At 39.9% G+C, this 17,699-nt stretch overlaps 1 protein-coding gene across 1 annotated transcript in view; it reads left to right on the top strand.

The window, feature by feature from the left end:
- Positions 1 to 17,699, top strand: part of RAB21 (RAB21, member RAS oncogene family) — a 53,285-nt gene that overhangs the window by 16,793 nt on the left and 18,793 nt on the right. Inside the window, exons 3-6 of the mRNA XM_053584511.1 lie at positions 189 to 296; positions 3,965 to 4,028; positions 12,735 to 12,789; positions 13,299 to 13,387. Of these exons, the coding sequence (XP_053440486.1) occupies positions 189 to 296; positions 3,965 to 4,028; positions 12,735 to 12,789; positions 13,299 to 13,387 (316 nt within the window). The remainder of the gene's footprint in view (positions 1 to 188; positions 297 to 3,964; positions 4,029 to 12,734; positions 12,790 to 13,298; positions 13,388 to 17,699) is intronic.

Here is a 17,699-nt window from a genome sequence, read left to right as displayed (position 1 = left end):
AACATTACTGGGGTCATAACTTGTTTTAAAAAAAATGTTTAGGTAACTTGTTTTGTTTCTTTTAACTGTGTTTTGGGGTTATCTGTGACTTTATGTCCCACTTTTCAGCTAATTGAAAGTTCATTGTAGTTGTAATAGCAGATGTATGTTTTCCTTATAATCTAATAAGCATTTTTTATTTTATTTAGGATACAGCAGGTCAAGAGAGATTCCATGCGTTGGGTCCAATTTACTACAGAGATTCAAATGGAGCTATTTTAGTTTATGATATAACAGATGAAGATTCTTTTCAGAAGGTATTCTGTTTTGTTTTGTGGGTAGATTACTTAATCAGAAAAACAACTCTTTTATTTTTCAAGTTCAAGACATTTGTTTGCTAATATGATTAGTTTTGTTTTTAAAAGTAAAGTATATGGTTTGTGCATAAATTGTGACCACTCATTTTGCAGTGCAGTATTTAATTCATGTTAGTTCATGTTAGAGTAACTATTGGTTTGCTGTATGGCTTTCTCAAATATTAAGGAAGGGAAATAGTTGGAGTTAAGCTTTGGAAAAATATAGGGCTTTGTTTCTCCCTGTTAAGAAAAATCACACACATTTCTTTGATTGTGTTCTTATTGAGAACCTGAAACCTTAATGTGGCTGCACAGGGAACCTGTTTCCCTTATATGGAACAGAAAAATGGAAGAGCAAAATCAAGTTTAAGCTCTTTCTCCTAATTAAATATCCTAAAGCAGCAGTTCTCAACCTGTGGGTTGCGACCCCTTTGGGGGGTCGAACAACCCTTTCACAGGGGCCACCTAAGACCATCCTGCATATCAGATATTTACATTACGATTCATAACAGTAGCAAAATTACAGTTATGAAGTAGCAACAAAAATAATTTTATGGTTGGGGGTCACCACAACATGAGGAGCTGTATTAAAGGGTCACGGCATTAAGAAGGTTGAAAACCACTGTCCAAAGGATATAATACAAATTACAAAAAAGCCTATATGTTTATTGTAGAGTTCCTTCATTTTATGCTCCTCTTAAAGCATATACCACAAAAGTAGGGTTTTTAAAAATTGTTTGGGACCACAAATGAGTTACCATTTAATTTAACCTTTGGGTTCTTATTGTAATCAGAATGGGTTACTTATTTGACCTTTCCTCGTAAAACCTTTTGTGGAATAAATTTGTCACCAATGTGTAACCAAAGGAAATCATTTATAGAAGCTTTTCTTGAGTTACAGATTTGTTCTTGTGTAAGATCTTGACTTTTTAGTTTAGTTTTTGTTTTTCTCTTAATTTTTTCTCTTATTTAAATCTGATGGAATGGATATACAAGTCAGCCCTTGGGGTTATTAATGATTTGCAGGAAAACTTAGTCCAAGGAGTAAAACAGTGAAGCAGTTGGTACCTTGCAGATAGAATGATATTTAAAAGTAATTTTGAGACTGTTGTTTGGTGCTGTTTGTTATCCCGTTTTGGTTTTTTGCATAAGAAGAAATAGTTTAAGTATTTTATTGATTAAGAAAATTAAAGTCATTTAGGTTGGAAAGTGGTCAGTTGTCTATTGCTACATAATAAACCCCACAAAACTTGGTGGCTTGAAACAACGATTTTGCGAGTTGACCAAGCAGGTCCTCTGCTCCAAGGAAAATAACGCAGCTGCTTGCACTGGGAGTTAGGTTGGGCTAGATACAGGGGTCCTCAAACTACGGCCCGTGGGCCACATGTGGTGGTGTGATTGTTACCATTTTGTTTTTTTACTTCAAAATAAGATATGTGCAGTTTGCATAGGAATTTGTTCATAGTTTTTTTTTTTTTTTTTTAACTATAGTCCGGCCCTCCAATGGTCTGAGGGACAGTGAACTGGCGCCCTGTTTAAAAAGTTTGAGGACCCCTGGATGTCTAACAAGGCCTGGTTCTCTTCCATATGGCCTCTTAACTACTTCTAGTGTCTGTTCTCCATTACTCCATTTGTTCTCTCATTCTGTATTCTGGCCTACACTTTTTATATAACAACTGGATCCCAAGAGATAAATGTAGAAGCCCCCAGAACTTCTTGGAGGTTAAGTCCAGGATGTGCACAGCATTACTTCTGCCACTTTTTTTTTGGTCAAAGCAAGTTACAAGACCCGTCCAATTTCAAACTGGAGGGTGCTCTTGCAGTTTCATATTTTAACCACCCACAACTGGAGGGTGCTCCTGCATCCAGGATTCCTGGGTAGGAGGCCAGGAATCACATGTGATGGGAGGATTGACAAAGAGTTTGTCACTGTCTTTTACCACAAAATGTATGGGAGTAAAGAATAAGATGGCTATGGAGGGATACCTAATTGGAGATGAGTAACACATTTTTTAAAAAATTGGTTGGATTAGTAGGTTGTGATCCTACATGTTCAGGGAATAGAATTCTGATATGTTTCTTTTGCGCAGTAAGGATGTGTGTATCACGTCAGTACTATCAGCTTTTTCTTAGGTGGAATCAATTGAGGGTACAAGTTAAATGCTTTGAAAACTTTATACATGTATATGAATGAAACAAAAAAATGGGCCTGTACTAAGAAAACTGGTTTAGTGCTCTTATAAAGTGTTTTTATAAGGATTTGAGGTTTACTAAAGACAGTTCCTCTGCATTCTTGCAGAGAATAGGAATGTGGAGCTGTTATATTTGTACATAGGACATAGTAAGTGCTCTTCACATATTTAATGTAATTTTCATAATTTACAGGTGTGTGTGTGTATTTTTTTAGGAAGACGTGTTAATTTGTATGTAACTTGATTACATGCAGATCGAGTTCCCTTGCAAAATATGAAAGCAGATGTCCCAGTTTTTTTTATCATGTTCTGTTCTTTTTTTTTTTCTTGTGACAGAGTCTCACTTGGTCACCCTTGGTAGAGTGCAGTGGCATCTTAGCTCACAGCAACCTCAAACTCTTGGTTTCAAGTGATCCTCTTGCCTTAGCCTCCCAAGTAGCTGGGACTACAGGCACCCACCACAATGCCCTGCTATTTTTTAGAGACAAGGTCTCGCTCTGGCTCAGGCCGGTCTGGAACCTGTGAGCTCAGGCAATCCACTCACCTCAGCCTCCCAAGTGCTGGGATTATAGGCATGAGCCACTATACCCAGCCTCCATGTTATTTTCTTGTAATCAACATATTTAAAATCATAAGCTTAAAAGGTTAATATATGTCATTCTAGTTTACTTCCAACTTTTCCTACTGCCACGCTTTGTTCATAGTGGAGCATCAATTTGTGCCTAAATCATGGTGCACCAGTAGCTCTCTGTTAGGGAACGGCAAGTCTGGGGAGGTCGTTGGGTGTCACAACTGGAGGATGCTCCTGCATCCAGTGGGTAGGAGGCCAGGGATGCTGCTGAACATGACATCGCACAGGATAGTCTTCCAAACAGAGAATTAGGTGAGCCTTGGTGTCAGTGTTGCCACGGTTGAAAAACCCTGTCATGTATTAAATAATGAACATTTGTTTTGTGACACTTGTTTTTGGTGCCCATGTACTTTTTTTTCCAGTATGGCACAGAAATTCCTAAGCCTTCTGTTTAAGAAAGACTTAGAGTACACAAAGACTATTTTAAGCCCCAGTGTTCCCAAGTCCAAAGTGATACCATGTAAACATCTATTATCAGAGGCTAGAGTTCACTTGCTTTTGCTGTGCTGAATAGTTTTGTTGGGATCTATGGAAGATTGTTGAAAATTTGTAATTAGAGGTACATCTGTGTATGCCCACATGTAGATATAGAGAGCTCCTTGGGCTGTACTCTGTGTGTTTGTGTGTGTGTGGTCTGCATTGTAACATAGTGATGAATGGCCCTTCAGTGGATTACTCCTAGTAATAGCTAAATGGATGGGCAGTTAGGCAAAGTTCTGAGGTATTTTGACAATGTTGTATTTTGGGGTTTTTAGTAGTAATAATTTAACAGGATTTGTTTTAATATTTGCTTTTTGTATACGCAGGTAAAAAACTGGGTCAAAGAATTACGGAAAATGTTGGGAAATGAAATCTCTTTATGTATAGTTGGTAAGCATTGTTACTTTTTTTTTTTTTAAGTTTTTTCCCTAATGTTTTAGTAAAAACATAATAAACAAGTAATTTTTGTTTTGAAGTTATATGAGAAAGGAAGAAGTATATGAATATTAAATATTTCAGGATAGTGTAGGATTTGGCAGCAATTTTCTAGGAGATTCAAACTCTACTTCAAAGAATGTCTTGGGGAGCAGCTAGCGAACTAGACGCTTGAGGCTTCAAGCTCCCCCAGTCTTGCTTCAGTTTGACCTTTATTTTTTCACTATAAGATTTTGTTTAGGGGAAAAAAAAAGAGTTTAAGAACTATTTTAAAATAAAATGAAAGCAGTAACTTAACCCAGCGTTCTTGTTCTGTACATTTAACCATACCTGTTAACGTAAAGGACAAATTTGACTTCAGTGATGCAAGTAGGACGTGGTCCTGGGTAGAGGAATAGTCTTCATGGGTGAGATACAGGAACTCGGGAACTCACAGGCTTCTGGGTGTTCTGTTTGATTCCCTTTTTCATTATATTATTATTTCTTCCTGAACGGATCTCAGTTTTTGAAAAAAGTAGATAATTGTTTCTGTAATTAATTATTGAGCAGTAAAATTATGATAGACAATGTCTTGCATGTACAGTAGACATTATCTTATGTAATTCTCTTAACCCTATGAGGGCTTTATAGAGGAAGCTGAGTCCTGGAGATACTCCTTAACTTGCCCAATATCAAGCAGCTTTAAGAGACTGGATTTGAATTGAAGTAATACTGACTCCTAGTATTTATAGAAATGAAGCAACAGAATTATCACTGTGGGGGAATTTAGCTTTTAGCCTTAGGATTTTACAAAACTTGGGTTTACATTTCTTATATCTTGTCACCTTTAGATGAATAACTTTATAGCCCCAGATCATGATGCAAGTCTGACAGCAGATGCCAAGGAGATGGTTTCCCCTGCTTTTTGGTCTAGATGCTATATGTTAGGCTAGATGGCAGGAATATTTGATAATTTTGATAGCCCATTTACCATTGTTCCCAAATTTGGCTGCTATTAGGATAACCTGGAGAACTTTAAAATATTTTTTAAAAAGTTTCTCAGGCCTCATTCCATATAGATTAAATCCGAATATCTATGGATGGTACCAAGAAAGAATTAATTAATTTTCACCCCATCTTCCTTCCTTCCACAGATAGTTTTGAGGGTCTCCTTTGTGTTAGACACTGTGCTCTTGATTCTGATTTAGCCTGTATACGTGCCCATATTTTGGGAACAACTTGCCTATTCTTTTTTTTTTTGAGACAGAGAGTTTGTCGCCCTCGGTGGAGTGCTTTGGCATTACAGCTCACAGCACCCTCAAACTCTTGGGCTCAAGTGATTTTCTTGTCTCAGCCTCCCAAGTAGCTGGGACTACAGGTGCCCTCCAGGCTTAGAGACAAGGTCTTGCTCTGGCTCAGGCTGGTCTCGAACCTTTGAGCTCAGGCAATCCACCCGCCTCAGCCTCCCAGAGTGCTGGGATTACAGGCTGAGCCACCACACCCGACCCTCCAACTTGCCTATTCTGACACAATTCAAGGATCACATTTAGATCATCATTTCTGTTGTATGAAGACCTGTGGTGACTCTTGTGTTAGTAGGCTACTTTTTTTTTCTTAACTCATTTTTGACAGTTTTGACTTCACATTTATCTGAAATCATATTCCTTATAACTATTACTTACTGGTTTTTAAAGCGAACTTTTTATTAAAATACAGTATATATATATATCTATACAGATATATAGAAAGTTTATAAATTTTTTTTTTTTGTAGAGACAGAGTCTCACTGTACTGCCCTTGGGTAGAGTGCTGTGGCGTCACATGGCTCACAGCAACCTCTAACTCTTGGGCTTACGCGATTCTCTTGCCTCAGCCTCCCGAGTAGCTGGGACTACAGGCGTCCGCCACAACGCCTGGCTATTTTTTTTTTGTTGTTGTTGCAGTTTGGCTGGGGCTGGGTTTGAACCTGCCACCCTCAGCATATGGGGCCGGCACCCTACTCACTGAGCCACAGGCGCTGCCCGAAAGTTTATAAATTTTTAATAACATTTGTATAAACAGTACCCTAACTAGAAGCCCACTCACTTCTTATCCCATCGCTGTCACAGTTGACCTCTTACAACCCCCCACCCCCCAGTCACTATTCTGACTTTTAACTGTGTGAATTAATTTTGTTTTGAATTTTATATAAATGAAATCATATGATATGAACTCTCATTTCTGGCTTTTTTGGTTCATGTTATGTTTATGGGATTCTTTTTTACTGCTGTGTAGTTGTAGTTTGTATTTTATTCTCTCTGCTATATAACACTTCATTCTGTGAATATTCCATATTTACTCATTTTGCTATTGATGGGCATTTGCATTATTTTTCCCACTTTGTGATTTTTATTCTATATTCTGTAGCAGGTCAGTGTTCTATCTTTTTTTTTTTTTTTTTTTTAAGACAGAGTCTTACTTGGTCACACTCAGTAGAGTGCTATGGCGTCACAGTTCATAGCAGTTTCATATTCTTGGGCTTAAATGATTCTCTTGCCTCAGCCTGACTGTTTTTAGAGATTGGGTCTTGCTCCAGCTCAAGCTGGTCTTTAACTCCTGAGTTTAGGTGATCTGTCCATCTTGGCCTCTCTATCTTCTGTTTTATTAATAACTTTGAAATATACTACTACCTCACAGGATTGTGATGAAGATTAAATAATGAATAGAAAAATACTTGGCATAGAGACAGGTATTTGACAAGTATTTATTCTTTTCTCTTTATGTAAGGCAACCCTTCAAGCATTTGAAGCCTACATGAGAAGTTCTCCTCCTAATGTTTTATGTTCTCTAGATCAGTGGTTCTTAACCTTCCTAATGCCATGACCCTTTAATACAGTTCCTCATGTTGTGGTGACCCCCAACCATAAAATTATCTTTGTTGCTACTTCTTAGCTGTAATTTTGCTGCTATTATGAATCATAATGTAAATATCTGATATGCAGGATGTATTTTCGTTGTTACAAAGTGGTCACGACCCACAGGTTGAGAACCACTGCTCTAGATGTTCAGCCAATTTTCATGTGGCGTGCCTTGCAGACATTTTCATCATCCTGATCGTTTTCTCCTAAGTTTATTCCAGAATATCAATTTGTCTCCTTCCCTTGGAAGTGAACACCAGAATCCAAATATTCTTCCACATATATACTTACATTCCCTCCTTTTTAATCCTCATGCTGTCCTTCCTCAAGATTGCATTAACTTTTAGTAGCCATGTCGACTAATAGTCTTTTTTACATAGATTGTAGTTAACAGAAATCAGAAGTCCTCTTTTATAAGCGTTGCTGTTCAGTGAGGTTTTTCTCAGCTTGCTTTTGTGTAGAAATTTTAACTTGTCATATATTTTTGAATTTTAACGTTTAATACACAGTCTGCTAGCTTTTTCATGTGTAAATTGAAAATTAACCTTCTGGTTCTAATCTAAGCTACTGATAACCATGTTTCTTCCCTTTTTTTGAGACAGAGTCTCACTCTGTCACCCTGGGTAGAGTGCCACACCACCCTAGCTCATAGCAACCTCGCTCAAACTCTTGGGCTCAAGAAAGCCCTTTGCCTCAGGCTCCAGCTGGGACTACAGGTGCCAGCCACTACACCTGGCTGTTTTTTCTATTCTTAGTAGAGCTGGGATCTCACTTTTTCTCAGGCTGATCTCGAACTCCTAAGCTCAGGTGATCCACCAACCTCAGCCTCCCAGGGTGCTAGGATTATAGGCGTGAACCACCGCATCTGGCTAATAACCATGTGTTAATCAGTAATAGCCTCATACTTCACAGGCAGAGACTGTTCTCTCTAGGTCGTCATTAATCCATTAGTCAGCATTCCTACCTGCGGGTGCTCTACTTGCCACCATTCTTCATCTAGTCTGTCCTTAACATCTACATGTTTATTAAACAAATATTTGTTTTTAGTCATAGTTACCATTTATTGAGTGCCCAGAAATAGTCTATGAACTACGCATTTATTATTTCCTTTAAGCTTCTCAATAATAGCATAAGAAGACCATTTCCATTTTACAGATGCGGAAATGGGCTTAGAAAGCTGAATACTTCCCAAAGTAGTTAGAGAAGGCTAGTCAGAGATAGACCTGGATTTTAACTCAAGTCTGCCTGCCACTTCAAGCCCATATTCATAATGAAAACTGTATATTGTTTACTATCTACCAGGCTTTGGGAATGGTATAGTGAATAACTAGACAAAATAAATGCTGTCCTTGTGCTTCTTGTGTAGAGACAAAAAGAAAAATATGCTGTTACATATTATGAGAAACGTTATGCAGGTGGGAGTGTGATGCTGTGAGAGCACGAAAGCCGGCTTAAGTAGATTGGGGGGATGGAGGAGATTTCTTACAGTAAGTGTTAGATAAACAGTGTTTTCTTTTTGATCCTTGACTGTGATGAATATGGATGATAGTAATAACTGCTTTTTTTTTTTTTTTTTTTGAGACAGAGTCTCACTGTGTCACCCTCGGTAGAATGCCGTGGCGTCACAGCTCACAGCAACCTCAAAGTCTTGGGCTTAAGTGATTCTTTTGCCTCAGCCTCCCAAGTAGCTGAGACTACAGGCGCCCACCACAATGCTCAGCTATTTTCTGTTGTTGTTGCAGTTGTTTAGCTGGCCCCGGCTGGGTTCGAATCTGCCACCTTCAGTGTATGTGGCTGGCACCGTAACCACTGTGCTATGGGTGCCGAGCCATAACTGCTCTTTTTTTTTTTTTTTTTTAATTGTTGAGGAGTCATTGAGGGTACAATAAACCAGGTTACACTGATTGCATTTGTTAGGTGAAGTCCCTCTTGCAATCATGTCTTGCCCCCAAAAGGTGTGGCGCACACCAAGGCCCCACCCCACTCCCAGAGGATATGTTTTACAGTTTTTTTTTTTTTTTTTTGGCTGGGGCTGGGTTTGAAGCCATCACCTTCGGTATATGGGGCTGGCGCCCTACTCCTTTGAGCCACAGGCGCTGCCCCATAACTGCTCTTTTTAAAGCATGAATTATATGCTTTGCCTTTTATATACATCTTATTTTCACATCAACCATGCAAGGCTTATTAGCTGCATTTTCATGAAATGAGAGAGTGTTTCAGTGATTTTACCCAAATCTTACAGATATGAAGTGAGCCAGGTCATAAAAACAAATTTTATTAGATTTAAAAGCTTTTTGAAAGCTTCTTTCCACTATGCCACACAACCATACAGTTTAAGCAAAATATGATTCTAGTTTTTTATCACTATTAGAAATATCACTATCTATATCACTTCTGTGTTCTTAGTTCAAATACTTTTTTTTTTTTGAGACAGAATCTTAAGCTGTCACCCTGGGTAGAGTTCTGTGACGTCATGGCTCCGAGGAACCTCTAACTTTTGGGCTCAAGTGACCCTCTTACCTCAGTTTTTCTATTTTTAGTAAAGACGGGGTCCACTTTTGCTCAGGCTGGTCTCAAACTCATGACCTCAAGCAGTCCACCTGCCTCGACCTCCCAGAGTGCTAGGAATATAGGCATGAGCCACCTTGCCTGGCCAAAATACGTATTTTTAAAGAAGATAAAATTTTTCTATTCTTAGAAGATAAACCATCCCCTCCTTCTCTGATAGACTCAGCCTATTTTTTTTAATCCTTTATAATACTGTACTTCCAAGCAAGTGCTTACTGTGGTGCTTGTCCATGTTTCAGATGTTTTAAGTCTGTTGGAAAGTTCCCTTTGTAGCTGCAGTGTAGTATTGAAGCAGATGTGGGCCTTCCCTAGCTGTCTTGCTTTTTTTTTTTTTTTGTAGTTTTTGGCCGGGGCTGGGTTTGAACCTGCCACCTCTGGTATATGGGGCTGGCCCCCTACTCCTTTGAGCCACAGGCGCTGCCCACTGTCTTGCTTTTGAAAGGATCTAGGTCCTAAAAGGTTCTTGAGCTTGAAAACGTATCAGTCACTAACAGGTCAGTTTTTTGCAACACATTTTGCATTGTGAACACTGGTTGTTCAAACTACTAGTAGTTACTTCATAGAGGAGTTTAAACGTTTTTAGATTTAAAATACTAATAAGGTTTTCAAAAATAGCTATTTTTAGTTTAGTTTAGTTTTGTTTTTGCGGTTTTTGGCCGGGGCTGGGTTTGAACCCGCCACCTCCGGCATATGGGGCTGGTGCCCTACTCTTTTGAGCCACAGGCGCCACCCAGCTATTTTTATAATAACCTTATTAAAATTAGTCAGGTTTAAAAATATTAAATAACAAAGCAGTGTCTGAACAATTTTCCCTAAATATTCATTTGATTCAGTAAGGTAGGTGTCTGCTTTTTCTAGCCGCTCACTCTCCTTACAGGTGTGGTTGATTCCGGTACAATTTGAGAAACAGGCATTAAAGATCTAGAAGAAAAATTCCATAGGCTTTTAAAGTTAATTGGAACCAATTAATTGCTATCTGTAGGAGACTGTCCAATTTTACTTAGAGGCAGAATCTTGTGCCTGCCTGTTGGAGCCACTGGCCACCGAGTGGTGCTTTTTTGCATTCTTTGCAGAATGATTAACTTGTTTTCCCACTGGTTACTGTCAGACACATAATATTGTTTATATTAATATTTAGAAATTTAAGATTTTTCTTTTTTTTTTTTTTTGTGGTTTTTTGGCCGGGGCTGGGTTTGAACCTGCCACTTCCGGCATATGGGACCGGCGCCATACTCTTTGAGCCACAGGCGCTGCCCTGAAATTTTCTTTCTTTCTTTTTTTTTTTTTTCTTCAGTTTTTGGCTGGGGCCGGGCTTGAACCCACTACCTCCAGCATATGGGGTCAGCACCCAAACTTTTGAGCCACAGGCGCTGCCCCGAAATTTAAGATTTTTAATGACAAATACAATGTAAGAAATCAGAACTAATAGGAAGCTTTTTTTTTTTTTTTTTTTTGGAGACAGTCTTACTTGTCGCCCTCGGTAGAGTGCCCTGGCATCATGGTTCACAGCAGCTTCATAGTCTTGGGCTCAAGTGATTCTCTTGCTGCAGCCTCCCGAGTAGTTGGGACTATGGGCACCTGCCACAGTGCTTGGCTATTTTTAGAGACAGGGTCTTGCTCTTGCTCAGGCCGGTCTCAAACCGGTGAGCTCAGGCAATCCACCCACCTGGGCCTCCCAGAGTGCTAGGATTACAGGTGCCACGGCTGGCCTTAATAAGAAACTTTTTGCTGAGGTAGATAGGTAGCTAGTTTCAAAGAAGAAATAGTTTGTTACTGAATTTGTTGGTACCCATTGAGCTTTAATATTGCCGATGTCCCTCCCTCTCTCATCCTGGGGCTATGGTGGCAAATAGTTTCTCTCAGCTGCCAGCAATCAGATGCCTTAATTATTTGAGGTTCTCAATATGCAGAACCTCTGGACTTGCACTTGTATCTTTCATTGGGTTCTTACTTCATTCCTTTATTTGAAATTGTCTCTAGACTCTGTAAGGTCCCAAGACAAAATGATCTTATTTGTTAGGTTTCTTTTCTTTCCCCCAAAGACTCATAATAGCATAAATAAAAGTTTGTTTGAAAAGTCCTTTCTTGGGGTAGTTTTTCCCCCCATTCTTATCTGTTGATTCCATTACCTATAGCACTCTTGTGTCCAGCCAACTCATTTTAACTTCTGATCTGTATTCAATGAGGAATCTGCATTTTGCAGTTTCCTCATTTTTGTTTTGATGGCTTTTTAGCATGATCTCAGCTTGGTTTCATTGTTTAAGGAGAGCTGATCATATTCTTAATATTTAAATCTGCATGATATACATACCTTAAGTTCTTTTTTTTTGAGTCGGAATCTCATGCTGTTACCCTGGGTAGAGTGTCAGAGTGTCATCAAAGCTCACACCAACCTTCAACTCTTGGGCTCCAGCTATCCTCTTGCCTCAGTTTTTTTTTTTTTTTTTTTCTATTTTTTAGTTAGAGACAGGGTCTTGCTCTTGCTCAGGCTGGTTTCGAACTTGTGAGCTCATGCAATCCATTTGCCTTGGCTTCCCAGAGTGCTAGGATTACAGGTGTGAGCCACCACGCTTGGCCCATACATTAAGTTCTATAATAAGTCACTAAAATTGCTTTTTAAACAAACAGTACAGTTTTTCCCCCTATAGTGGTGAGGGACTTAAAAATCCATACATTTTAATTCTTTCTTTAACCATTTTGTATCATATAGGAAACCAAAATACTCCTAGAATCCAAGGGGCTAGCCTAATACATGTTAGTAAACACTGAGATGGCTATATGTGATTATTGACTGGCTCTAAGTTGATTGGGGACTATACAAAATTTTGCTCTAACTTTTGACCATTTATACTTGGCTAAGAATCTTAGTTTTATCCCTAGATTTCATAGCGAGTCTTAGTCCCTGGTGTACCCTCAATCAAAGAGGAATGCCCATCTCTCTGGAAAAATTTTCTGTGACAGAACCTGCAAATTCAAGAAAGATACATATTGAGCCATTTGAGGGAGGATGAGGCATGATTAACCCTCACATAATAGGGGTTAACTTTATAGTTTCAAGACATGGACATATCTGAGGGGGATTTGTCATTATTTGTGCAGGTAATTAAATGCAATTTAATTTGTGCAGGTAATTTGTGCAGTTATATTTTAGAATTGGCTTAACTTTATCATAAAAATGAATCAGTATTAAAGGTTAGTATTTACTTTTTCAAATTAGGTAATAAAATAGACTTGGAGAAGGAGAGACATGTTTCCACTCAAGAAGCAGAATCGTAAGTGCTGTCCCTTTCTCCCTACCCCCATCATTCCCCAGTAGAAGACTTTCTGTTTGTTCTATGTGCTTTACCATTTAGATACTACTTAAGCCTTTCAATGTAGTTTAAGATGTTGGATTCATTGAAGCATGTTTACCTGGTAATCTCTAAACTTTGGATGATATTTAAAGACATTCCACTCTCACTTCTCTTTGTGATTTCAGTAGAAAATATAAGAGTGATGTAAATGAAAACTATCACAGTCAAATGGTCATTGATTCACAAAAACTGTTAAAGTATTTGGGTTTCAAATCAATCTATGGTAATTTCAAGTCTTATTTTATTTGTGTCATTTAAAATTTGGTCCAATGTATAGAAAGGTTATACAACTATCTAAACTTAATTTCACAAAATTTGAGTAAATTAACAAGTCACTAAAATTGCTACTATAAAAGATCTCAAATAGTAGTCATGACAAAATTATGAAAAATTTTTTACATCGGTCACTGATGTTACTTTTTTTTAAGGTATGCAGAGTCCGTGGGAGCAAAACATTATCATACTTCAGCCAAACAGAACAAAGGAATTGAAGAACTCTTTCTTGACCTTTGTAAAAGTAGGTATATTCTGAATTAGTATGTTTAGAAATAGTTCTTTTTAAAATTTCTAAAGTAATTTTTTTTTTTTTTGTGGGGGGCGGGTGAGAGTCTTACTTTGTCACCCTTGGTAGAGTGTCATGGCATCGTAGCTCACAGCAACCTCCAACTCTTGGGCTTAAGCGATTCTCCTGCCTCAGCCTCCTTTGTAGCTGGGACTACCAGCGCCCACTACAGTGCCCAGCTATTTTTTTTTTTCTTTTGTAAAGACAGGGTCTCACTTTATGGCCCTTGGTAGAGTGCCATGGCATCACACAGCTCACAGCAACCTCCAACTCCTGGGCTTAAGCGATTCTCTTGCCTCAGCCTCCCAAGCAGCTGGGACTACAGGCGCCCACCACAACGCCCAGCTATTTTTTGGTTGCAGTTCAGCCGGGGCCGGGTATGAACCTGCCACCCTTGGTATATGGGGCCGGCGCCCTACCGACTGAGCCACAGGCGCCACCCAATGCCCAGCTATTTTTAAGCAATGAGGTCTTGCCCTGGCTCAGGCTGGTCTGAAACCTGTGAGCTTGGGCAGTCCACCCACCGTGGCCTCCCAGAGTGCTGAGATTACAGGCATGAGCCACTGCGCCCAGCCTCTAAAGTAATGTTTAACCAATCTCTTATTAATCACATTGATAATTTGTCACATCTACCAATGCCGTTCAGTAACTTAATATTTTTTATTTATTGAATTTATTTTTTTTAAAGCTCAAATACCTACTTTAGTCCTTTTTCAAGCAGTAATTAGTGATATGAAGTCATATTTGTGGTACAGGCTAAATGCATATTAAAATATATGTATAACTGTTAAAAGTAAAAATGGGAGAATTTACAGATTCAGACAGATTTAAGAGTTAACACAACCTATTGCGGTGGATGGACCTTATTTGGATACTGATCTGACAACCAGTGAAAAAGAACATTTGTGGAACGCTCACTGGATATTTGAAGATGTTAAGATATTACTGTTAATTTTTTTAACAGTAATTATGATTGTGGTATTGTGGTTATGCTTTATATTAAAATAACTTTTGGATAAAATTATAGGTCTGTGGTTTGATTAAAAACGACGGAAGGCTGGGCACCATGGCTCATGCCTGTATTCCCAGCAGTTTGGAAGGCTGAGGTGGACAGATTGCCTAAGCTCACGAGTTCAAGACTAGCCTGAGCTAGAGCGAGACCCCATCCTAAAAATAGCTGTGCAATAGCTTGTAGTCCCAGCTGCTCAGGAGGCTGAGGCAAGAGTTAGAGGTTGTTGTGAGCATGATGCCAGGGCACTATACTAGAGGTGACAAAGTGAGACTCTGTCTCAAAAAAAAATAAATAAAAGTTGAGAGGTGTGTATAAAATTGGGTGATAGATTTTTACCTTGAAGATTTTTTTTAACTTTTATATATGTTTGAAAATATTCATATTATAAAAGTTTTTTAAAAGAGAAGATAAATTTCTTTATTTGTAATGTGAAAGTCATTTCTCATATCACTACTATACATACATACCATGTTTAGAAAAACCCTAGTCTGTGGAATAATGGATGGAAATTACTTTGTCAGGTTGTAGTCCTTGAATTTATATACCTCAGGCTCTTGTGAGAATTTGATGAAATATTTTTCCTCTAGAAATTTACATTTATGCACACACACATAGAGGTTTGGGGTAAATTTCAGTTTTATGAAGCTCTGAAGTCATTCTTAATTCTTTTAGGACAGTGATTACCTAAGTGATATCCCCTGATCAGCAGCAGCACTTGATGATATGTTAAAAATACAAATTCATGGGTCTTACTCCAAGCCTACTGAATCAAAAATCTCTGGAGATGGTACCCAGAATCTGTCTTCACAAACCCTCCATGTTATTCTCAGTTGCGTGAACATGTGAGCACTACTATTATGCATAATTACTTGACGGTCTTGTTAAAATACATATTTTGATTTAGTAGGTCTGTCTTGTGTGGCTTGAGATCCCCTTCTCCACAGGCACCCAGGTGGTGATGATGTGTTCCTTAGACCATACTTTGCACAGCAAGGCTCTGGATCACTGGCTTACAAATGTTACAAATTTGTGTCTTCAAAAAATGTTGGAGTATTCTCTACATTTATTTAAAAATTATAGCTGGGTATAGTGGCTCATACAGTCACTCATGCCTATTATCCAGCACTTTGGGAGGCTGAGGTGGCAGGATCCCTTGAGGCCAGAAGTTTGAGCCTAGCCTGGGCAACACAGTGAGATCCTGTCCCCTAAAAAAGTTAACCAGGTGTGTTGGCACACACTTGTTGTCCTAGCTAAGGTGAGATTACTTGAGCTTGGAGGTTACACTCAGCTATGATCTTACCACTGCATTCTAGCCTGAGTGATACAGAGTGAGACCTTGCCTCAAAGGAAAAAAAAAAAAAAGGAAAAATGTCACCATGGTGTCTGTGGGAGAAAAACATTTTTTAAAAAATTACATAACATCCCTCAGTGAATCCCTAACTATAAAACAAAAAGTGAGGGAATTCTGGGAAGATGGCCTACTGGTAGCAACCCTCAGCAGAGGCTCCTGAGCAGAGGAAGAAAAACTGGATGGATTCGGACTCTGTGAAGCTAAAGGTGGGAAGTTCAGCCAAGAAAGAATTTTGGCAAGCTGTAACTCCAAGGATAAGCATTCAAGAAAACAAATTACAGGTACAAAGCATATCGACTAGTAGAACGGAGACCCCTTCCCCCAAGCAGGAGGTCTGCTGCAGGCTATTGGCCAAACCAGCAGGGAACAAAAGACCTCTCAATTTACTTCGCTGGAGAGAGCTGCTAAACTCCAGGTCTCTTTCTCCAAGGAGGTCCCACTTATGAACCTAGACACCACCCTGCCAGGTATAAAATTGAACAGATTTTTCGCCCACAAGTCCAAACTCCCAGTCCACCCTTTCCCCCTCACATGGCAGTCTAAAGTTCTGCCCCCTGCAGAGCACAGAGTGGTCTTGTCCTGAGAGATCTGGACATAGTGTGGACTGCCAACCATCAGGATGGAATCTGTGACTAACGTGAAAGAAAGAGGGTGTGGGACACTCGGCAGGAGGAGAAGCAGTCTCCTGGTTATGACTATGCCTGGCCAGTGGTGGTGTTGACTCTTGGTTCAGGCTGTGTCTGGCAGGATGGAGTGCAGAACCCCTGGCTCTGGCAGTATCCACAGTGGGAGAGTGGTTGCTCCTTGTGGACTGTGTTCAGCAGACCCAGCAGACACTACTGGGCCTGCAAGCAGAGGCTTGCTAGGTATAGACTGAGACCTGAGAGCAAGGGCGTGGCCCCCTGATTCCAGTAGAACCCGGAAGCAGTGGCTTACTGGCTGTGAATCAAGACCTGAGGGCTAGGGCGTGGTCTGCTGTCTCCAGCAGGGCTGGTGAGCAGCGGCTTACCGGCTGAGGACTGAGACCTGTGGGCAGAGTGCAGTGCCTTGACTGTAACAGAGCCTGTGAACAGAGGCTTACCAGGCAGTGGACTGAGACTGGCAAGTGGGGGCGTGGTCCCCTGACTCCAACTGGTCTGGCAAGCAGAGGCTAGCTGGGTGTGGACTGAGACCAGTGGGTGGGGGCATGGCCTTCGGCTCCAACTGGGCCTGTGAGCAGAGAAGTGGACAACAGTGTGGACTGAGTCTGGTGGGAAGGAGTGTGGATCCCTGGCTCCAATTGTGCTGTTGGAGACCCTTGAATCCTTCTCTGTTGAGCGGGGTTTACACTGCCTGAGAGAATTTAATTGGAACCCGTGTTTGGGGCTGTCCACTTGGGGACATTTTGAGGTTGACCTTTGAAGTTCTGTAGTGGAAAAGAACTGAAGGGTGGGGGCTGGGTGCCACAGCTGTTTGTATCTCTTCACAGTCGAGATTTAAACCTAATACTGTGGTTTCTTAGGCTAAGGTAGAGGTTGGCTGATAACAAAACTGAGCTTGCTTGTGCTGCCTCACCAAGTAGTTTCTTAGTCTCTGGCCAAAACTCTGAAAGGGGCCTTTGTAAGGATGTAGGAGATAAGCCACAATTACAAAGCCTAGTGCTTTGGTAAGGGGCTATCTCTACTACCTGGGAACCCCAATCTCACCCTACCAGTTCTAATAACCAAACAGTGGAAAATAAACATGGTGCAGACCCAAGAGAAGAACTCTGGCAAACACAAATAACCACAGTAGATCAATTCCCCCCCAAGAAATGATAAAGAAAATACAATTGAACATGCGATGCATAGACAAATGGCAGCAACGTCAGAAATCGAACTCAGAATATGGATTGCAAAAAGAGAAATAGAATGGAAGAAAAGATA

This window comes from Nycticebus coucang, chromosome 3 (genome assembly GCF_027406575.1).
Source record: "Nycticebus coucang isolate mNycCou1 chromosome 3, mNycCou1.pri, whole genome shotgun sequence".
Classification (NCBI taxonomy): domain Eukaryota; kingdom Metazoa; phylum Chordata; class Mammalia; order Primates; family Lorisidae; genus Nycticebus; species Nycticebus coucang.
This window is presented reverse-complemented; position numbering and strand designations above follow the sequence as displayed.